General features: G+C 48.8%; 1 protein-coding gene across 1 annotated transcript in view; it reads left to right on the top strand.

Annotated features, from left to right (window-relative positions):
• Ubash3a (ubiquitin associated and SH3 domain containing A) overlaps window positions 1-12,769 on the top strand; it is a 29,314-nt gene extending 16,545 nt beyond the window's left edge. Inside the window, exons 7-11 of the mRNA XM_038343457.1 lie at window positions 5,106-5,232; window positions 7,195-7,294; window positions 8,096-8,218; window positions 10,975-11,067; window positions 12,621-12,769. Of these exons, the coding sequence (XP_038199385.1) occupies window positions 5,106-5,232; window positions 7,195-7,294; window positions 8,096-8,218; window positions 10,975-11,067; window positions 12,621-12,769 (592 nt within the window). The remainder of the gene's footprint in view (window positions 1-5,105; window positions 5,233-7,194; window positions 7,295-8,095; window positions 8,219-10,974; window positions 11,068-12,620) is intronic.
• Window positions 12,770-22,367: the final 9,598 nt, after the last annotated feature.

The raw sequence follows: 22,367 nt of genomic DNA, 5'->3' as shown, positions 1-22,367 counted from the left end.
GAACGTCCCCAAACTCATTATTGTTTCTTACCACCTGGGCTTTTGGCAGTCCTTGTACCTCCAGCTCTATGTTTAATGTTGGTCCCTGTAATAACAACTGAGTAGTTAACTGGAAATTTAAGTATGACATTGGAGATATAGAGAGGTTGGTAAAGCAGGTAGGAGAAAGAGGAAGAGGGAGAGTATATGGAGTTTTTGGCATAGGAAGATTGAGTATGGTGATGAAACTTTTATTATTCTAGAACTGGAGAAACAGTGGCTGATCTTGGTATCCTCTGGAACTTAAGGGAGCAGGGCCCTGTTTGAGTTACCGTATACGAGGGTGTATCTTGAGCTGGAAGAGTAAAAGGTTTAAGGTGAGACAGGTGAATCCAATGAGAAAGTCCCTTGAGTTTGGCAGTTGTAGGAGTTACAAGAATTATTTTAAAGGGGCCCTGCCATTTAGGGGAAAGGGGTGAGGGGCGTTGGTCTGGGGGAGAGAATAATACCTGATCTCCTATTTTAATCTGCGGTGGGCGTGAATTGGCACATGGTTGAGGTAATGAGTAGTCGGTAAAATCCCATAATAGGGAGAGTAGATGGGATAACAGCAGAGTAAGCAGATGACCAGGAAGGGGAGAGGTTTTAGGTGAGAGGCCGGGGGTTAAAACCGGCTGCCCATACATGAGTTCAAAAGGCAAGATGGAAAGGGGGCTTTCATGGAGAGCCATAAGCCTAAGAAGGGCCAGAGGCAAAAGTTTTATTCAGTCAAGGTGAAGCTTCTGTGACATCTTAACAAGAACATTTTTTAAGGAGCAGTTAGTTCGCCTGCCTTCCATGAAGACTGAGGATGATATGGGATATGAAAATGCCAGGGAAGGTTAAGAGCCTTAGATAAAGTTTGAGAAATCTGGGAGGTAAACTCTGGGCCATTATCCGACTGAAGAGAGTTTGGGATTCCAAACCAGGGTTATAATTTCTCAGAGAAGAACATCAGAAACTGTCTCAGCTCTCTTGCTAGTGGTGGGAAACACTTCAATCCACCATGACATGGTGTCCCCAAAACCAGGAGATATTTAACTTCTCTGACTGTGGGCATATGAGTAAAATCAAGCTGCCAGTCAGTTCCTGGAAGGGAGCCCCTGGCCTCGTAGATGGGAAAAGGGAAGCTACAATATTTGATCTTGGGATCTGACTTTTGACAGATTTTACAAGAGGATAGCTTTTAAGAACTCTAAGTCCTCGGGGGTGTGTTGGAGGTGAGCCTTGACAAAATGAAAGAGAGCTTTGCTATTAGGATGAAAGAGCTAATGTAAGTAGGACAGAATTTTCCGGGTGCCAGTGGGTGTCTGTGAGAATATGAGCTGTACTGTATGAACCCCCTGAGGTGACTGAGGTAGGTTTGGGCTCTGGAATGCTGCTGTTCTAGCTGCTTGGTCAGCCCGGTTATTTCCCTTGGAAATAATGGAACTGTTAGTCTGATGAGACCGACAGTGAATAATTCTGATAGCTTTTGGAAGATGGGAGGCTTTTAACAAGTCCATAATGTAACCTGAGTTAGTTATGGATCCTCCTTTTATTGTAAGAAGCCCATGCTCCTTCCAGACAGCTTCGTAGGACAGGAGGATAGGAAAGGCATGTTTAGAGTCTGTGTAAACATTTAAAGATTGTCCCTTCGCTAACTGGAAGGCATGGGTAAGGTCTATTAATTCAGCTTGCTGTTAGTGGTATGGGCAGGGAGTGCCTGTGCCTCCACCACCCCAGTATCTGACACTATGGCATAGCCTACTCTACAGGTCCCTTCACATAAAAAGGAGCTGCCATCTGTGTATCAAGTATGAGTGGCCTGGGACAGTTTGTCCTCCTGTATATGTTGAGGGGTGGAGTGGTCGATCCTCTAAGGTTTCTATGCAGGAATAAGTGTTAGGTTGAGGTAGGAGATTTGAGATATTAAGGGGTGGTCAGTATTGAAAATTGAGTGTGGCATATTCTACTATGGCGGGAAAGAACTCAGAAAGGGGGTAAGGTTTGTAAGCCTTTGTAAGTTAAGAGATGGGAAAGATTGTGGTGGGAGAAGACAGTGGTGGGTGACCCACAGGTTAGTTTCTTGAACTCACGAGTTAGAAGCTCAGCGGCCACTAAAGCACATATGCAGGGTGCCCAGCCCTAAGTGGTGAGGTCCAGCTTCTTTGACAGGTATGCTACAGGTGCAAAGGAAGGTCTCAGCTAATGTCCTAGGACCACAAGTGCATATTCCTGCTTCTCTGTTACATAGAGGGAGAAAGGACGAGATAAATCTGGGAGATGAAGAGCTGGAGTCTGGATAAGGGCTTGCTGGAATCTCTAGAAGGGTTTAGTAACAGGATGGAGAAGGGGCTCATGCAAGAGCCCAGAGCTGGATGGTATAATGGGCAGGCGAGGAGAGGAGAGGTAGGTCCCCAGAATTCACTCAGTACCAAGGATGTGGCTCCGTTGTCCAAGAGAAAAGAGATGGGCAATCCTGATACCACGATGTTTACCCATGGCTCCCTGTTACAGATAACGGTTGTAGTTGGGTCACTGCCCCAGTGAAATTACCTGGCACGAGTGAGAAGGAACACGGAACACAAAACAAACCTGCTTAGGAGTTTATGGCCAAGGGGGACTTCACAGACACCCCATCTCATTAAAGAGCAATTCGTCCTTTGTTATCGCTCAGCTGGAAATCGTAGAGCAGAGTTTGCCTACATGTCAGTGGTAAATCCCTTGTCTAATGAGTGAGGCCCAGGTGTGGTCCCTAACACTGCTGAGAGAGGATGTGGGGGAGAGGATGATGGTGGAGGAGGAGGGGAAGGGAAAGGGGGAAGAGAAGAGGAAGAAGAGACATCTGGTGTGGAATTCTCCCCATCGCCCATTGTCCAGGCTCTGTATCCAGTTTATCAAGAGTTGCTGTTCACATAGTCACCAAATCTAACTGTGCCTTACGCTCCGAGCCCAAACCTCATGCGAACCTGTAGTATCTGGGTACCGCACCCACGATCGCTGCCTCTCCTCCCTTGGCTCATTCTTCTCCAGCCACACTGGCCTCTGCTGCTCCTCAAACCCTCGAGAAAGTTGAGCCCTTGCACATCTGCTTCCTTGTTCTGCCCCTTGCATCCCCACCTCCATCCCCATCCACCCACCTGCTGTGTCACCCACAGCCCTGAGGGGCTTGGGAGAGTTGTTCCCACCCCTATATACCCAGAAGCTCACTCAGCCAGGCCACGTCTACCTTATCGCAGCCCATAATACTCTACCTTTTGTGACTCAACTATGCAATCTGCCGTTCCTGAAGAAGTGGGTCGGAGTCTAAACATGGGTGGATGTGGAGAAGATGAAGCAGTGGCTGGCGGGATCGCGGGTGCCTCTTCTTTTTCCGTGTGCTACAACAATTTTTCCGTGTTTCCAGTAACGAACTCTTCCTTGTGCCTAAAGAAATTGGAGCGTAGCCCTGCTGGGTTGACAGAAAGTGAGGGCAAAGTTTCCCAGACACGGAGGGTGGCAGGCAGGATCTCTCACAGAATCTGCAACCCAGAGGAGCCCAGAAAGGCTGTCTAAGAACTGCATTAGCAATTAGCTGTCACTGGGGCTGGGAGTTATTTTTGAATCATCTACAGAAACTTTTCCTTGTCTGAAATGGCTTCTGCCTGAGGAAAATACTCCTTTTCCTGTTCCAAGGAGAAATCACATGACCATTGCTCTACATTCACCCTCCTCCCTCTCGCCACCCACCTGTTTCTTCCAGACAGGAAGGAACCCTGTGAGTGCAACACCCCTTCCTGTTTCATATCTTGGGGTTCTCACTCCACTTCACTTTGGCTCTCCCCTGCCCCACGTGTCCCAAGAGCTCCAAAATACCTATCCACCTCATGGCACTTTAAATGAGTCTCAGTTTCCTGGTTACCTGGCAAGTCCTCAGCTGCCATCAGTGCCTACTACCCACAGAACGCACCCCATGCTCCTACAGAACACTCCCCCATGCTCCCACAGAACGCAGCCTCACACTCCCACAGAACACACCCCCATGCTCCCACAGAACACACCCCCATGCTCCCACAGAACACACCCCCATGCTCCCACAGAACGCAGCCTCACACTCCCACAGAACACACCCCCATGCTCCCACAGAACATACCCCCATGCTCCCACAGAACATACCTCCATGCTCCCACAGAACATACCCCCATGCTCCCACAGAACATACCCCCATGCTCCCACAGAACATACCCCCATGCTCCCACAGAACGCAGCCTCACACTCCCACAGAACACACCCCCATGCTCCCACAGAACGCATCCCCACACTCCCACAGAATGCATCCCTAAGCTCCCACAGCTTCTGAGGATATCTGGCAACCATTCCAGTATCCCAACTACTTCCACCTGAACAGATGGTAAACCGGAAGATAGTGTATAAGAGAAAAAGAATTGACATTCGCCAGAGACACAGAACCAGTAGGATGTAGAGATGGGGGTGGGTGCAGACAGAGGGATCTGCTAAAGTTTTGATTGGCAGATCCGAAGTCTTCAGGGCAGCCCAACAGGTGGGGCCCAGAAAAGACCCAAGGGCTACAGCTTAAATCTGAAGGTAGCCTAGAGACAGAATCTGCTCTTCCATGGAAACCTCCATCTATCCTGTTGTAAGAGTCTCCCCCTACCCTACACATGTGGGGTCTATTTTATTCATGGTCCGCTGGCCTCACCACTAGCGTCATCTAAAAGATGCCTTCTTGGCACTGTTGAAGGCATTAGAGTTTGACACAGTGGCGCAGATCTGCAGTCCCAGCTACTTGGAAGGTTGAGGCACAAGGCTGTCCTTCAGCCAAGAGTTCATCGTCAGCCTCACCAACATGGAGAAACTGCCATCTCTGCAATAACATAACATTTGGACAACACCTGGGCACGGTGTTGGGGCATCGTGGTGGCGCTAGAGCGATGTGCCAACCACAGGCTTCACGTGTCCTAAGCACTCTGCAGACTTGACTTTATTTCATGGTCTTGATCCTCACTGTAGAGGTTGATGCAGATATTCCCAGGAACATCCATGATCAGATACCATGGTGACGACATGTTATGTCTCTATTAACTGTCTCTCCTCTTCCCCCAAAGGACATACACGTTTAGTCTAGCCATGGACCTGAACTCCAGGAAGGACGGTGACGCCAGCAGCAGAAGAAATGGGGATTTCCACCCTCCGACAATGTCAGGGAACATTAGCAGCATACAGGCTCTGCAGGTAACAGGACCCTGGGGTTTTGCTTGTTTGTTTGTTTGTTGTTCTGTTTTTGTCATTAAACTGTGCTTGCTGGTTTAGCATCCTGGTAGACATAACTGCCAGAGTTTGGCTTTTCTCCCAAGTGAGGATGGACCCACACACATAGGAGCCCCTCCTGAAGAATGATACCCACGGCTAAGGCCCCTCAGGCTACTCTGCAAAGCACAGGACTCCCCAAGAGCGCAGTAGACCTGTGCCCTGTGACTGTGTAGTGCAAAGGACAACCCAGAAAGGAAGGCATAGACAGTGCCAGGCAAAGAATTCAAACGAAATAAAATATGGCCTCTGTACCCCATTGATTCAACCAAGTGAGGGTGGAAAACATTATAGAAGACTGCCTCTTGTCTTCATCAGCTTCCCAGTATTGCAACAGAATACCTAAAATGGCCAGCTTCACAAAATGAAAGGTTTGTCTCGGTTTGTTTGTTATGGTCTCAGAGTCTTCAGTCCATCCTCATTGGGTCCTGTTGCTTTGGGCCTGTGGTAGTACAACTTACCACGATGGATGCAGACAGTAGGAGGGACTTGGTTATCTGATAGAGGCTAGAAAGCAAAGAGAGGAAAGGCCTGGGTCCCGATAGCTCTTCAAAGTCTCAAGTCCAGTGCCCTGCTTCTTAAAGGTCCCTGTCTTGGTGGTACCATAGGCTGGTAAGCAAGCCTTCTACATGCAAGCCTTTGAGTAGCATTCAAGATCCAAACTAACTGTTGTGACATATATATAATCCCAGTACTTGAGAGGTAGAGGCAGGAGGATAGCTGTGAGTCTGAGACCATCCTGGGGTACATAGAACATTCCAGGGCAGCCTGGGCTACAGTGTCAGAACATGTCTCAAAAGAAAAACAAGGAAGGAAGAAAGGAAGGAAAGAGGGAAGGAGGAAGGGAGGGAGGGAGGGAGGGAGGGAAGGAGGGAGGAAGGGAGAGAGGAAGGAAGGGAGAGAGGAAGGAAGGGAGGTAGGAGGAAGAGAGGGAGGGAGGAAGGAAGACAGACAGTGGTTACACCAGTACTGAACACATACAGACTTTCCCTGCCATTGTTCTCTAACAATACAGTGTAGCTATTGTTCACAGAGCATTAAATGGCATTAGGTGTTTAAGTTGCCTGCAGATGAGCTAGAACACACGGGGGATGTGTCTATGTTCGGTGCAAATATCATGTCATTTTATACAACGGACTTGAGCATCTCTGAATTTTGGTACCTGCGGGGTCCTCAGCCCACCTCAGGTGCACTTCAGGATGGCTGTCCTACTCACTAAGACCACTTGGGCAGGCAGAAACTGGCCAGCTAGAGGAAAGCAATGAGGAAGAAGAGCAAGGCTTCTTGCCTGAGCGCTCAGAGGCAAAACACACACCTGGGCACTACGAGAAAGCTGTCCTGGGATGGATTCAAACATAGGTAGTCCTGGAATGCTCCTCAGAGGGGGAAGAGCAGCAGTAAATGAGGAAACTATCAATAGATTAATATATGAGAGGGGAGAGGGGAGAGGGGGGGGGGGGAAGAGAGGAAATAGCAAGAAAAGAAAGAGGGAAAAGGAAGAGAGGAAGAGAAAGAGGTAGGAAGGGAGAGAAGAAAGAAGGAGGGAGGAATAAAGGAAGAAGATAGATAGATAGATAGATAGATAGATAGATAGATAGATAGATAGATAGATAGATAGATAGATACTTGGAAGAGACAAAAAAGTTGAAAAGTACATGTCTGTGATGGGGTGAGTCCTCTTTTCATCTCCTTTATGATGTCATGATACCCAGGAAATTAAACTTAGGGAGAAATGGAAGCAATCCCCCAACCTCATCACTGTGAAGGCTGGCGGCCTGACTCTAGCTGCCGAACATCTTGTGAGAGACTCTGTCTCTAGGCAACGACTGGTGGATACTGTAGAGGGAGTCTGACTAACGACTCTGTGTCCCATTGTTTGCACCCCAGGCTACCATCATGAGGAGAGGGGTGCTGGTGATACGCCATGGGGAGAGAGTGGACCAGGTCTTTGGGAAGTCGTGGCTACAGCAGTGCACCACCACCGATGGTAGGTTGAGCCCAGATGACTCTAGACAGCCTATGTGTCCTTGAGGAACCCTAAATCCCAACAGTCTGTCCTGTAGAGCCACCGTGGCAGAGCTGCTGTGGGAAATGGCAGTGCCCCAAGAATTTGGTGTCGCTTGTATGCATATGAAAACCCACCCACATACACATTGGTCACGTGTTTGAGCCAGGCCCTTGGCATCAGTTCAGTGACATGTGACAATTCTGGCTTCCCCCTTTCTCTGATGAGAGAGGTTAAACCATTTGTTTCTGGTCCCACAGCTTAGAGCTAAAGGTCAGAATTTCCAACAGGTTGACAGATTTTAAAGATCACTGTCAAATTCAAGGAGACCAGGGTGTCATGCAGCCCATATTCTGGCCCTGCATTCAAACACCTGAGTGAAGAGTTCCCAAGATGGGGCACCTCCAGCCAAGTGTGTACTGTCCTAGCAGCAGCAATACACACCAGAGGCTTCACACTGCACAGTTAACCGATACCCACTCAGAAGCCTGTCCTGGAGAGACGCGTTTCCTCCCCGTGTGTGAGTGATAAGTGCTGAGAGGACAAAGTGGGCTCCTGGTCCCTGGGCTCGAACCTATGTGCTCTGCATTTGAGAATATGTCACAGGCCTGAAAAGCAATATTTGCTCCATGAGTTGAGTTCACATCACAGAAAAGATTCTAGAAACAACACTGGCAAGGCTTAGACAATAACCTTCCCATGTGGATCTCGGCTTGGGGGTCTTGAGAGACAAATGGATCTCACTCAATGGTCCCAGATGTCTTCTACTTGTTTCTTCCTTAGGAAAATACTACAGGCCAGACCTGAACTTCCCCCGCAGCCTGCCCAGGAGGAGCAGTGGCATCAAAGACTTTGAAAACGATCCGCCCTTATCATCCTGTGGAATTTTCCAGGCCAGACTTGCTGGTATGTTTAAGAGCGTTCCTACCAGAGAGTAACAGTGATAATAATGATCATAGCTGTACACACTGAGCCCCTGCCATGCATCTTTTGACATCAGTACCGGCAACTTCCATACTCTGCCCTTCCGGGAACACAGAGATTGTCTTAGTTACTGTTCTATTGCTATGAAGATATGTAACCAAGGCAATTAATAAAAGGAACATTTACTTGAGGGCTTGTTTATAGTTTCAGAGGGTTAGTTCATGAACATCATGGCAGGGAGCATGCTGATAGACAGGCAGGCATGGACTGGAATGGTAGTTAAGAGCTTCCATCTGATCCACAGGCAGGAAGCAGAAGGATCCTGGGCCTGACTTAAGTTTTTTAAACCTCAATTTCCTCCCCCAGTGACACACCTCCTCCATCAAGGCCACACCTCCTAATCCTTCCCAGACAATTCCACTAACTGGGGACCAAATATTCAAATATATGATCCCAGGGTGGGGGGCATTCTCATTCAAACCACAGAGATGTCAGTGATTTTATCCAGGGTCACACAGCTAGGGACCAAAAGTGCAGCAATCTGATCTAGTAACGGATGGTTGGTGATGGAAGCAATAAAACATAGGGAGGGGAGACTTTAGGGAGTGGAAAATCAATGAACACTACAAATACCAAGAGCATCACTTACAAAATTAAAACTGAGCTGAGGAGATGGCACAGTCAGCCAAGGGTTTGCTGTGCAAGCACAAGTTTGATCCTCAGAACCTACATGAAAAAGTTGGATATGATGGCATACCCTCATATTCCCCATGCTAGACACACAGAGAGAGGTTGCTCCCCAGGGTTCGCTGGCCAGCCAGCTCCTAGGCCAGCCAGCCTAGCCTACACAGTGAGTTCCAGGACAGTGACAAATGCTGTCTTAAAGAGGTGAAGAGCGTTCCTAAGGATGGCTTTGGAGACTGACCTCTGAGCTCCATATACTTGCACACACACACACATACACACACACACACACACACACACACACACACACACACACTGTAAAGGCACACCCCTTCATTCACAGGTTATATTGCACTGTCCCTCAGAGCTTTGAAAACCCATTCACTCCTTCCACGAGATCTAATTTGAGGAGCTGTGGAGATTGCTGAACTCATCTGGTTCACATCTTATAAATGAGCCTAAGAGAACAAATGGACAGCCCAGTCCCTGGTTGGTTAGCTAAAGAAACCCAGAAGAACCAGCTCTCGGGCTTCTCACCCTGTGTGAGTACACGTTGTTTCTCTGTCAGCTTTCTCGATGAACATGCCACGTTCATTCTGTGACTGTTTCAGGTTCCCAGTGAGGCAACAGTTGGTTCTGGGGTTGGGACACACAAGCTACACACAGCTGAACAAGATCCATTCTCTCTTAGGGCAATGTGGCCGATGAACACATGTGCATGCATGTGTCATGTGTGTGTCCCCAAGAAGTCCTGTCTTCATGCCTAAACACTTATGGAAATGTTTGAACAGTTCTCAGTGTGTGTGTCTTGTATGGGTGGCAAGCATTCTGAGCACTTGTATTAGTGCCAAAGCCTGGGTGTATTAAACATCATTAGTCACCTGACAATGCTAAGGTTGAAGTCCCCAAGGTCATTGTACCAGCAGATGGCTCCTTCTGAGGCTATAAGGAAGACCTGTCCCTCCCTGTGGCTCCATGGGATCTTTGTTCCATGCCTTCCCATTATCCCTCTGTATCTGTGTCTCTACCCAGCCTTCTCCTTTACAGAAGACAAGTTGGTATAGAGTCCAGCCTTATTTTAACTTGTTCTCTGTTGCCCCATGGGATGCTGGGGGGATAGGTTCCAGGATCCTCCATGGTCATAGTCAATGGGTACTCAAATCCTTTATATTTAAAAAAAAAAAAACATAAAATTTGCATGAAATCTGCATAGTCAGCACAGACATGTTTTCTGATCATTTTGATTCCTATCAGTTCTTGGATACAGATCACAGATGAGGAGGGCTGACTAAGGTCCCATCCTTGGGCACCAGGGGTCACTACTCCAGCTTGTATATCAATGACAATCCCTAAGCCTCCTGGCTTTCATGCCAGATCCCTCTTGTGCCATAGAGCTTCCTTTGCCACCAGCTGGGCTTCTGATGTCACAATAAAAAACATGATTGGATTACAGCTTGTCATTCTACAAGCCCTGGCTAGCCTTGAAGTGACCAACTAAAAGACCGTGACTATATAAAGCAATGTTCACGCTAAGCCTACAGCGCAGACCTGACTTAAGCAGGGCATGGTGGGTTCTCAGCCCACAGAGTCACTTCTATCTGGAGCCTAGGCCTCCTTCTAGACTCACCCAGGCTGTGAGCAGAACTCAGGTCCTTAGGGATGCAGCACTGGGACCTTCACTGGGTGATATTGGCCATCTCTGCTTCTGAGGCCACACCCATGCCTTGTAACATGGGCCCCTCCATCTTTCAACACAGCTAAGGAATATGGGTCATATGCCAAGTACATCCCCCTTTGGTTTCCTCTCATTCCTGATCTGTGGCCAGCTAGGAGGAACCTCCACTACCCATGGGTTCACTGCCCCCTGGACAGCCCTCTCCACCAAACAATACAATATAGTCACAAGAACGATTGCTGGTCACAGTTGCAATTTCTCCCCTAACCTGGTGGGGGATCCCGCAGATGTGGACAGCCGTGGCTAAGAGCCCACCACCATGGCAAGCCCTCATCCTGGGCTGATGCACTAAGGGTGTTTCCTACTTCCTGTTTTCCAGGAGAGGCTCTGCTGGACAGCGGCATCAGAGTCACTGCCGTCTATGTGTCACCGGCCCTGCGCTGTGTGCAGACAGCCAAGCACATCCTGGAAGGTGGGTTGTTGATCTTGAGGCCACTCTCCATGGGGAGCAAGGAGGGGGTGGGGTGAACTAGAGGATGGGCAGGGAACGGCCACATCTAAGCCAATAGACAGTTAGAAACCACCTTCTAAAGGCTGCTTGGAAGAAATGAGCCACTAACATCCTAGAACGCTAGGGTTGTAGGACCCATGGGAACTGGTGTCACAGAGTCAACATCAGTCATCATACTTTGCTCCTCTGGCTCCTTTCCACCAGGTGTCTCAGTATTTAGAAAGGAACATGCACTAGCCTAGAGAGTTGGGGCTGCTTGTGGACCCTTCTAGATCTAACATGCATGACATCCAGGAGCAGGGTTGATGCTCAAAGGGAGCTGTCCAACGTCACCTGGCTGTCAGGGACCCATTAGCGGATCCCCTCAGTCATGCAATGTGATATAGCCACGTGGAGAGCTGGGGGTCACACGGGTTCTGCCCACACTTAGGGGGTCACAAAAGTGTACACAGCAGGGGATGGAGGCCCTCCTTGTTCACTGCAGAACAACGTTTCCCATCCAAGGTCAGCAGTAGGAAGCAGGGTCCCTGCCCCAGTTGGAGCCCCTCTCCATTACAATTTTATCCCAGACAGCCTTACTTGGTGGGCTTTCGTCAGATAGAAATGCTTGGGGAGGGTGAGCTGTGAGGAGGAATCGGAATGTTCCAGGTGTTTCTCTCCAACTCTTTACCTCTTGCCACCAGGGCTCCCTGTTGTATCACCGTATCATTCTATCAAGGCTGTGGCATGGGTTGAGTGAGCTGTATCTGGAGTTAGAGTCACACCCTATGGTGGGCCTGCCTATGCTGTCCCCTAGCAAAGCAGTGTAGTCCCTGCCTGGCGGTTTGGGTCTCAGAGACAGCAGTGCTATGCTTACATCCCAGGATGCCATTTGCCAGGCAAGAGACATCGTTTGGTGAAGGGTGTGTTCCCTGGGCTCATGTACAGGTTGGTGCCCTAGTTTGTTTTCCATTACTGTGATAAAACTCTAACCAAAACCAACGGGGGAAGGAAGAGGCGTATTTGACTTATACTTCCATGACAACACCCCTACCAGTCAGAGAAGCTTTAATCAGAACTCAAGCAGGAGAACCTGGAGGCAGGTGCTGAAGGCCATGGAGGAGCACTGCTAACTCCTGGCCTGCCCCTGCTACAACCCAGGCTTGCTCAGACTGCTTTCTTATAGCGCCCCTAAATTGCCTGTCTAAGCCCACGGCACACCCACAGTGCTTTTGGCCCTCCCACACCAGTAATTGATCAAGGAAAACAGGCATAGTGGTGCACACCTTCAGTCTCAGCACCTGGGATACAGAGGCAGTCAAGTCTCTGAGTTCAAGGACTCTACATAGCGAATTTCAGGACAGCTAGGGACTCGCCCTGCAGACCAATCTCAAGGAGGCATTTTTCTCAATGGTGGTTCTCTTCCCAGATGTCTGCCTTGTTCGAGCTGACAAAACCACTAACTAGCATGGTGGGGTCTAGCTATGAAGAAACTTCTTTAGGTAACATCCTTGCTTGCTTTCCGCTAACCCCAGAACTCAAACTTGAGAAGAAGCTGAAGATAAGAATTGAGCCTGGAGTCTTCGAATGGATGAAGTGGGAAGCCAGCAAGGCCACTCCAACCTTCCTGACCTTGGAGGAGCTGAAAGAGGCGAACTTCAACGTTGACCCTGATTACAGGTAGGTACCTTCCCATTCTCTACTACTCACGCTTCTCTAGGTCTTCTTAAAGAAAATCTAGTTACTAGGTGGGGCTCTGCAGGGAGAGTGAGAATGAGCTGTGGATATAGCATGAGCAGCGGGAAGGCCATAGGAAATGGCTTGAGGGTTGTGGTCCTGCTCGGCTAAACCAACAATACTCCTGGTGACGGCAGCTACAGCTACACACATCACCTGGAGGCGATGGAGGCTGGGGAACCTGACCGTATGTGGGAGATGGGGTGCTCCTGCTAAAATCGGCCCTGTAAGGATGGACACAGATGGACCTCATCCAGAAAGGGGTCCCAGTGAAGAGGAGTGTCTTTGTCCTTTTCTGGGTAGACTAGGAGGTACAGTTTTCTGTGGCTCAGTGAGCATCCATGCTGGGGGTAGCACAGTCCTCTGCTGGTACGGAGCACACCTGGGAAGCCCCTGCTGGCCATGCAACTCATGAGCCCTGCCTGGCAGGCCATCTGGAGGATCGTGGTCCCTCTTAGCCGCTCCAGCACACACACACTCGGTCACCAGAAGGCTCTAGGACAGCAGCCATGTCTCTCTGCATCCTCCTTTCAGGCCTGCCTACCCCCCGCTGCTCCCTCATGCCAGCCGAGAGCTATGACCAGTACGTGGAAAGATTTGCCGTGAGCATGGGGACAGATCATCAGCACGTGCCCCCAGGACAGTGAGTGTCCCACTGATTTGAGGACCCTCGGGTTCCTGGGATAGGATGGCTGATTCTGAGCTGTTAATGTCCTGCTCCACCCCCCAAGTTACTGGCCAGGATAATATCTCCTCTCCACCATGGCAGGAGTAGATTCAGCCACAACACCCCGTGTCACTCAGGCCTGCGCACTCTGGTGCTGAGCACTGATGGGCCCTAAAGGACATCAGGATATTCAGTGACTGTCCATGTCCAAAGACTAGATTAATTTGAAGGGAACAACAGAAACCCAGAAGGACAGAAAGATGGAGCAGCCGATGTGTAAGAAGAGTGAGGCTAAGTCACAGTTCACCTGCCCTAACCACCAGCCATGGTCCCGGCTCCCCTAGCTTCACCTTGTCCAGCACAAAGACATACAGAGGTGCTGGGTCCCACACCATTCTCCAGCTGTCTGGAACCCATCATGTCACCTGAGGAGGCTCCTGAGCCCATGGACACTGTAAATCCTTATCTAATGCAGGCATCATCTCAGGCTCCCAGTGATAAGCCAGCTAAAGATTGGATTGGGTCTGGGTGGCAGCCATCACATACCCCTCCTGTGATTGACAGGACCTAGGCAGCCAGCCACAAGAGAAGAATGGCTCAGATCCCCTTTGTGCCATCTCTAAAGCTGGCACACAGGCACTGCACCCTATCCCCAGGCCCTAGGTGGGATGGCAAGGGCACTCCGAATCATGGACAAATGTCTGAGTCTACCCACCAACACTGCTTCCCTGTCCACCCACCTCACACGGGCATGGTAGCTGGACCTGCAAGACTCCGAGGAGCCCTCTGTCTTGCAAAGTGCTCTCTGTGCCTGCCTCTGACCTTGGGGTGTCTTGTCTACAGTGGGTGTCACCCTCATCGTGAGCCACAGCTCAGTCACTCGACTCCTGCACTAGCCACTCCTCAGGCCTCCACCCAGAGAATGTGGAGACTTTGCCCAGCTGGTAAGAAAGGTATGTTGGCCTCTTATGCCTCCTTTACTGCCGAGTATAGCAAGCACAGGTTGCGGCAACTCTTTATAGGAGGAAAACCAAGTATCCAGCTGAAACCGGCCTGGTAGCACCGTGGCAATGTGCCCACCTGCTCCCGTGGAGGGCATGTATGCAGGAACCGTGGGATGGGCCCCCATCATTCTGTCACTGCATGGCAGTCCTCAGATTCCTCCATGCATCTTGGGATTTTTGCAAATCTTGGCTGACCTAAGAATTCTTAGATATTAAAAAGTGGGGTGAGGTGAGGTGGGATAGGTAAGGCATGTGGACAGGAAGGCCTTCAACACAAGGATCCCCCTGCCAGATCCCCTCACAGATGAAGGCATGGGGCCTACCGGGTTCACTTTGTTCTTTATTCTGTGGTCTGAAACCTCAGTCCTGAGCCTGCAGTGGAGGCAGGAATATAGGTACTTTGTAGCTGGTTGGCAGAGTCCCTGCCCCATAGGCTTGTGGACCTGGTAATTCTGTAGGAAAAGAGGACCTGGCCCATGCCTCCCAGAATGCTTAGCAGCCCTACTCCAAGTTATGACCAATCTCACCCTAGTCCCATTGTTGGGACGGCCGATCATCCCCAGTCGGAAGTAACATGATAGAGGCTGGCATTGGTTCCATGGCACCCTGGAAGCCTGGCACCAATCTGGTCCCCTCCATACGTAGAAGCATTATCAGTGGGCTTAAGAAGCACCCCCGATGTTGACTGACAGTGTAACAGAACACGATAAACACTTTAACCCTCTCCAGATCCCATCTCTGGGGTATGTGCTTCTGTGAGAAGACAAAGAAGAAGGGACATATGGTGAGCTGGTGAACCCGCCAGTGAGACACTGACTCACGGGGCCAACTCGGCCTTTAACTGGAAGAACTTGGATCTCGAGCAACTGAGCCAACCCCAGCTTGTCAGCAAGAGGTGACTGCGCCAAGCCAAGGCATGAGGGGTCCGTGATACAATTACAGAGGCATCCTAGCCCCTCATCTGCCATGACTTGGAGAAGCACAAGGTACATTTGATATTCAGGGGTTATTGCCATGGCTCCTACCTTGGTTAGCTGCCAGCTGTGGATCTGCTGCCCTGCAAGCCTGACTTGGGAAGTCAGAACGGAAGTCTGGATTAGCACACCCACATTGCAACATGCATGCTGGGCTGAAAGAGAACAGAGGAACCGCCTTCCTTCCAGGAACTAAAGGACTCCCTACCCCCACCACTTGAAGATGCCACCCTTCTATTTTGTGTGCTCCCAGGAGCCCTCCTTCCTTCTGTGGCCCATCACTCTTTAGCCAGGGCCATACCAGTTGAAAGAGGAACGGTAGTCAATAAAAGAAATGGCCCCACCCAGATCAAAACCAGGAAAGCCACCCGCATCAGCATGTGTGTATTGGCTCCTGCTGGGACACATTGCTGCCAGCATGGTTGTGATCTGTGATCATAGCAGCACAAAATTCCTAATGCAGATGGACAGTATGTGGCTTGGAGGTCAGTGTGGGCTATGTTTCTCCATGGAAAATAGAGACCCTTCCCCAGCTTGTTTCCAGAATCCAGAGGCATCTGTTACTTCCCGCTATCATATTTATAATGTTCTATTGCAAATCAATCAATTTGGGGAAGCTCTAAGGCATGGTTACACAGCTCCTGCCTCCTCCTCACAAAGACCCTAGGACAAAATTGTGCTCAGTAACCTAGAATCTTCTCCCACCTCAAGATCCTGGACAACCATGCCTTCAGTGTCCCTTAGCCCCAGACAGAGGTCACAGAATTAGGACATGTGTGTCTTTGGAGGCTGTTCTCCAAATCCCGCCTCAGCCTCTGTCCGTCCAAGCACATTGTGGCTATTGTTCAGGGTCTAGACATAAGATCTGAGCCAATACGCACACTTTGTGTGGGTCATTTTTGGCTTCTCTTCTCCACAAGCAGGGGGGTTTGGGGCTTTATGAGCGGAAGGAGTGTGACCCCTGCCTTTGCCAGAACATGGGGGATGTCTGTTTCTGAGTGGCTCTGGCTTGGGAAAATCTTGGTCCAGCGGTAAGTGGGGATTCTCTGTGTAGTGTCCTTCTACCTCACACTGCAGAGGCCATCCCATCCCCAGAGCCCACACACAAATGTCTTACACTGCTGTCATCCCCCACACCAGGATGCTTTTTTTTTTTTAAATGGGGTCTTTCTTCTTCACCAGCCTTGATTGCAAAATTCTGATTACTTTTCACTGTTGCACTCTGGGCTATGGCTGAAGGCAGGAAGGATCTGGAAGGAAGGGCATGCCGAGAAGAAGAAACGGAGAGAGTAAGAAAGGAGATTTCTTGGTGCTCTTTTACTTCTTCTCCCGGGGGCGGGGCCCTTGATGTTTCTGAGCTCATCTGACCCCTGCTGGCCACATCTGGGAAGGACACCTTCCCGGGACCACTCTGCGGTGGCCCGCCTTCCAATCCACATTCTTTGACTTTTTCATTTCAGAGCCAACTTGAGTTTTTAAAAATAGGACTCCTATTGATGTGTGTCATTGGGCATAGCTGCATTCTTTCCTCCTGAGTTCAGCCAGTAGGCAGTTCTGCAGGGTTCAGAGGTGAAACCAAGAAAATGACCACTATCTGTGGGCAGCTCAAAGGCTCAAGACACTCCCCTACTCCTGGAAGAAGGCTGGGGGGAGCAACTAACTTGTGCACTGGGCCACCTGAAGAGGCTGTGAGTCTCACTGCTGCTGCTGTTGCTGCAGGCAGAATCGATTATTAGTCACACAGAAGTTCTGATCCCTGCTGCTGTGGAGACTGTATTGACTGTATTTGGAGACTGTAGTGTGTGTGAGTGTGTGTGTGTGTGAGTGATGTGGTGTGTGTGCTGTGGTGTGTGTGTGTGAGAGAGAGAGAGAGAGAGAGGAGAGAGAGACTGATGAGAGTTGAGGAGAGAAGAGAGAGAGCGAGAGAGAGACGGAGCTAGAGAGAGAGAGAAATGTGTAAGCAACTGTGGTATGCCAGGCTACAGAGAATATATGGATGTCTAGCAAGCACTTTGTGGAATTTGGTTTTTTTATCCGCCTTTATAGTGTCTTCATTACATTTCTGTTGCTATGACAAAACACTGTGACCAAGGCAATTTAGAAAGCATTTAATTGGACTTACAGCTTCTGAGAGTTAGAGTCCAGGGTGGCAGAGCAAAGCAGGCACAGCTGAGAGCTCCCATCTTGATCCACAAGCACGATATGGACAGTGTGCCCACCAGAAGTGGCACAAGGCTTCTGAAAGCCCACCCCCCCCCCAGAGACATACCACCTCCAACTTCCTAATCCTTCCCGGATAGTTCCACCAAGAGTGGACCAAGTATGCAAACATGAACTGTGGTAGCTACTCTCATCCAAACCAGTAGGTTCTGGGGATTGAAGTCAGGTGCCCAACCTTGAGCAGCAAACATCTTTACCTCCTCAACCATTTGCTGACCTGGAGACAGAATCTTGAAAAAGACATCTGAGGTGAATGACGTCATCAGGATGGGCCCAAACCAATCTCACTGTCCTTCTAAGAAAAGGAACTCAAGCTACAAACACAGACACACTGTGGCAGTTGAATAAGAACGGGTCCCATGGGCTCACATATTTGTGTGCTTGGTTATCAGGGAGTGCCACAACTTGAGAAGGATTAGGAGGAGTGGCCTCGTTGGAGGACGTGTGACCCTAGAAGTGGAGTTTAGGGTTTCAGAAGCCTGAGCCAGGCCCAGTGGCTTTCTCTCTTCCTGCTGCCTTCATATCCAGATGCAGAACTCAGCTACCATATCTGCCTGTGCACCACCTCGCTCCCCGTGATAGACTAAACCTCTGAAACTATAAGCCAACTCCAACCAAATGCTTTCTTTTTATAAGTTATCATGGTCGTGGTGTTTCTTCGCAGCAATAGAACATTGATTAAAACACACATACAGATGGGTAAGCCCGTGAAAACATGGTAGGAGACACTTTCTGCAAGCCAAGGAAGGAGGCCTCAGAAGGAGGCAGACTGTGACATCTTGGTACTGGATTTCCTTTGGATTAAGCAGTCAAGTCTATGTACATTGTATGAGAGTCACAAATAACTACTGCACTGCATGAAGATTATTGCCAAGAGCACCAAAACTGTACCGGCCAGGAACTGGACACTGGGCAGGCTATGCATTTATACGGAGTATATAATAAACAGTGATATCAACCGGAACTGTCTACAGGGCGTGTGTGTTGCATTAAGCATCATAAACAATGTAGAAATGATCTGTGTTGCATGGAGGATGTGTGCTGTGTGCAAAGACAGCCCCTTTCTACATAAAGATCCTGTGCATCCCAGGATCTTGGTATCTACAAGGATCCAGGAGCCTATCCACAGCAAATACCAGGAAGTGACTACAGAAAGCACAAACCAGACACTGGAGTCGGGGAAACCGGTCCAGCTACTGACTAGAGCAAAGGCTATTCTGAGAACAGGAAGTGGTCATATCTGACCACACGGTCTTCCACTGTCCCTAAGAATAGGTATGTCAACATCAAAAAGCTCTGCCCAGAACCTGGCCTCACCTATACTTGTTGAGCCTCTGTGTTCCACTTCCTCATCTGTGAAAAGGGCAAACATCAGAAGCTTCTCAGTGGGTTGTTGCAGAATGGCGATCAGCCAACTGGGAGATGGAACCGTCTTCTCTAGCTGCAGTAACAGCTCTGTTGCTGTTCATGTGGCAGCTGGATTACTCAGAACTTTCTAGAGTGCCTCTCTGCCCCGTGGACAGGTGCCTCAAGTCTAGTGTGACCAAATGCCAGCAAGCAGCATCAGTTGTGCAGAGGGAGAAGGCTGTACCACCTGGGTGTTTAAGAAAATTGACTAAGATACATTTTTCTATATCCTGGAATGAAAAAAAAATCATATACCAAAAAAGCAAAATAGCAATTTTGTTGAAGTCAAAAATTCAGGGTAAGGAAAGGAAAGGGGAAAAAAATCCAGAAATGGCTCTCGAAAAGAGGCAGACACCAAGAACGGTTTTCACAGACCCTGCTTTCCTGGTGTCGTTTTTCTCCTCTCATTTCATACTTTTAACTCCTCAGGAACTGAGAGCAGCAAGCTGTGCCTCAGTCACACTGCTGGAATGGCTGGTGACAAGGACAGCTTACGCCAAACCTATCCTGGACGGTGAAAAGAGAAAGAAACAGGTCTAATATCCATAGAATGGGACCACAAGAGACAGATGGGATGATGTGGCTGTGTGTCAAAAGAGAGGAAAGGGGGGCTACTGGGAATAGAAGGGAATGGGGGCAGGGGTAGTGGGGGGGGGAGGACGGAGGAGGTGGAATAAACACAGGTTATCCTTGAAAATGCTGTCATGGATCCCACTTTTGCATGCCAATTAAAAATATGAGTGACAGAGGTAGAGAGATGACTCGGTCAGGAGAGCATGTGCTACAGAAGCGTGAGGGCCTGAGTTTCACGCAGAACCCATGCCTGCGAGACAAGAGGATCTCAGGTACCCGCTGGCCTCGTTAGAAAATCAGTGAGCTCCAGGTCCAAAATATAAGGCAGGCAGCAGTTCACGAAGACACCTCTGGAGTCCACATGTACATGCACACACACACACACACACACAAATGGTAATTTAAAAATAATTTAAATAATATCAATAAGGAAATAACAGTACTGTTAGAAGGAAAAAGAAGTAGGAACTAGTATCAAAAGAGGATGAATGCTCCCAGCAGAGACAAGCAGATCTCTGTGACTTCGAGGCCAACCTGGTCTACAAGAGCTAGGTCCAGGACAGCCAGGGCTACACAGAGGAATCCTGTCTTGGGGGAAAAAAAGGATGAATGACTTGGTGATTGACATAAGCTATTATCTTAGGAGCAAATCATCCTGAAGTTAAATGTACTTTAAACCTGCTGAACAGATGAAGGCAAACATGTACATACATGCATCAAACTTTAAGTATAGGAAAAACAACAAGCCTCTACGCTTTTCAAAGTGATACAATGTGACACGGGAGTATCACATCAGCAACAGTACGCAGAGGCTTTAGCTCTGGGACATGGAGGGTCTACAGGGACAGGCTCTCCTCTCCTCCCAGGAAAGGATAGAATACAAGTCCCCCGTAATGCACAGGCACACCTCAGGCTGTTACCGGCTCACTCTCACGCCGCCGCCACCATAAAGCAAATGTTGCATTACCCGTGAGCCACACAGAATTCTGGTCGCCCTCTGTACACCAAAGTTACGCCATACTGTTCTCTATTAAGAGTCTGATAGCAGGGTGTTTTAAAAGACAGTGGATATCCCTTAATTTAAAATATTTCTGACAAAGAAACAGTAACAGCCATCTGAGCTGTAGGGGAAACCGTGTCAGTAGATCTCAATGAATTTGTGTGTTGTGAAATTGTCACAAACCCTGAAGGGGCGGGGGCATAAAGAGAAACCCGCCGCAATGTTCTGCAGGCAGCAATAATGCAAATAAAACAAGACCTGCTCCTGTGGTAGTTACTTTTCTGTGGCTATGAGAAAACACTCTAACCCCTGGTGTTTTGAATTCTGAAATATTTATCTATATCTCCCCTTTGTTCACATTTCTCCCGTCTACTACAGATACTTAACATTTTTGGATCCTCACATTTCCAAGCCCATGTCCCTCCCACTCTTCTGTGATCTGGTATGGAAACCTGCCACACCAGGGAAGGCTTGACTCTGGGATGTGCCCCCACAGGGTGTCTGAACACTTGGTAGCTCCTCCTTGTTGGACTTACACTTCCAGGTCACACAGCCCGCCACTGGGAAAGTCGGGAAAGGAAAGCACACTGCTTGCTGATTCAATCTCAGGCTCACACTTGACTTTCTTTTCTTTTTTTCTTTTTTTATTGATTTTATTGAGCTATACATTTTTCTCTGCTCCCCTCCCTTCCTCTCCCCTCCCCTTCAACCACCTCCCATGGTCCCCATGCTCCCAATTTACCCAATTTTCTACAAAAAGACAAGATTAGATCCATGTATGTCTCTCTTAGGGTCCTCATTGTTGTCTAGGTTCTCTGGGATTGTGATTTGTGGGCTGGTTTTCTTTGCTTTATGTTTAAAAACCACTTATGACACTTGACTTTCTTATACAGCCCAGGAGCACCTGCCTGGGATGCTACCAGCCATGATGGGCGGGCCCTCTTTATCAATTAGCAATCAAAACAATCTCCACCCAGACAGGCCCACAGACCAACCCAGTAAAGTCAGTTACTCAGCCAAGACTCCTCTGTCAGGTGACTCGGGGCTGTGCCCAGTTGACAGTTAATGCTAAGTGGGGCATTCATCACGGTCTTCAAGAAATGCACAACAGGCAATAGAAGGCACTAAACCCTGTAGGCGCCGGTAGAAAAATCTACAGTTATTTTTCATGGGTTTTAATATCTCTCAGAAGTCACTAAAAACAGAAGGAAAGAAAATCAATAAACACATAAAAGACCCAACAGCACTACCAATCAACTTGTCCTAATCAATACTTGCGGAGAACGTCCCCACCCAGCAGTATAATTCATTTCATTTTCAAGTACAGCTTGGCCTATTTGCCAAAATGACCACATCCTAGGCTATAAAGCAAATTGTAATAAATGCAAAAGCATTTGAATTGTGGGATAATATACATTTCCTGTCCACGAAAGAACTAGATTAGAAACGATGACAGAAAACTTAAAAAGAAAATCCACATATTTGTAAACTAATAATATACCTCTAACTAATTCCTGGGTCAGAGGGGCAAATGGGATGGGTAAAATGGATCAGCCATCAGAAGTGTTTGCCAACAGGCCTAATAACATGTGTTTGATCCTTAGGACCCACCTAGTGGAAGTGGAGAACCAACTCCCAAAAGCTGTTCTGTGGCCTCTGCAGGCATGTCATGGTGTGAACACACACATTTGCACTGTCCT

Source organism: Arvicola amphibius, chromosome 9 (genome assembly GCF_903992535.2).
Source record: "Arvicola amphibius chromosome 9, mArvAmp1.2, whole genome shotgun sequence".
Taxonomy (NCBI): domain Eukaryota; kingdom Metazoa; phylum Chordata; class Mammalia; order Rodentia; family Cricetidae; genus Arvicola; species Arvicola amphibius.
Note: the sequence above shows the minus strand (reverse complement) of the source record. Positions and strands in the feature narration are given on the sequence as shown.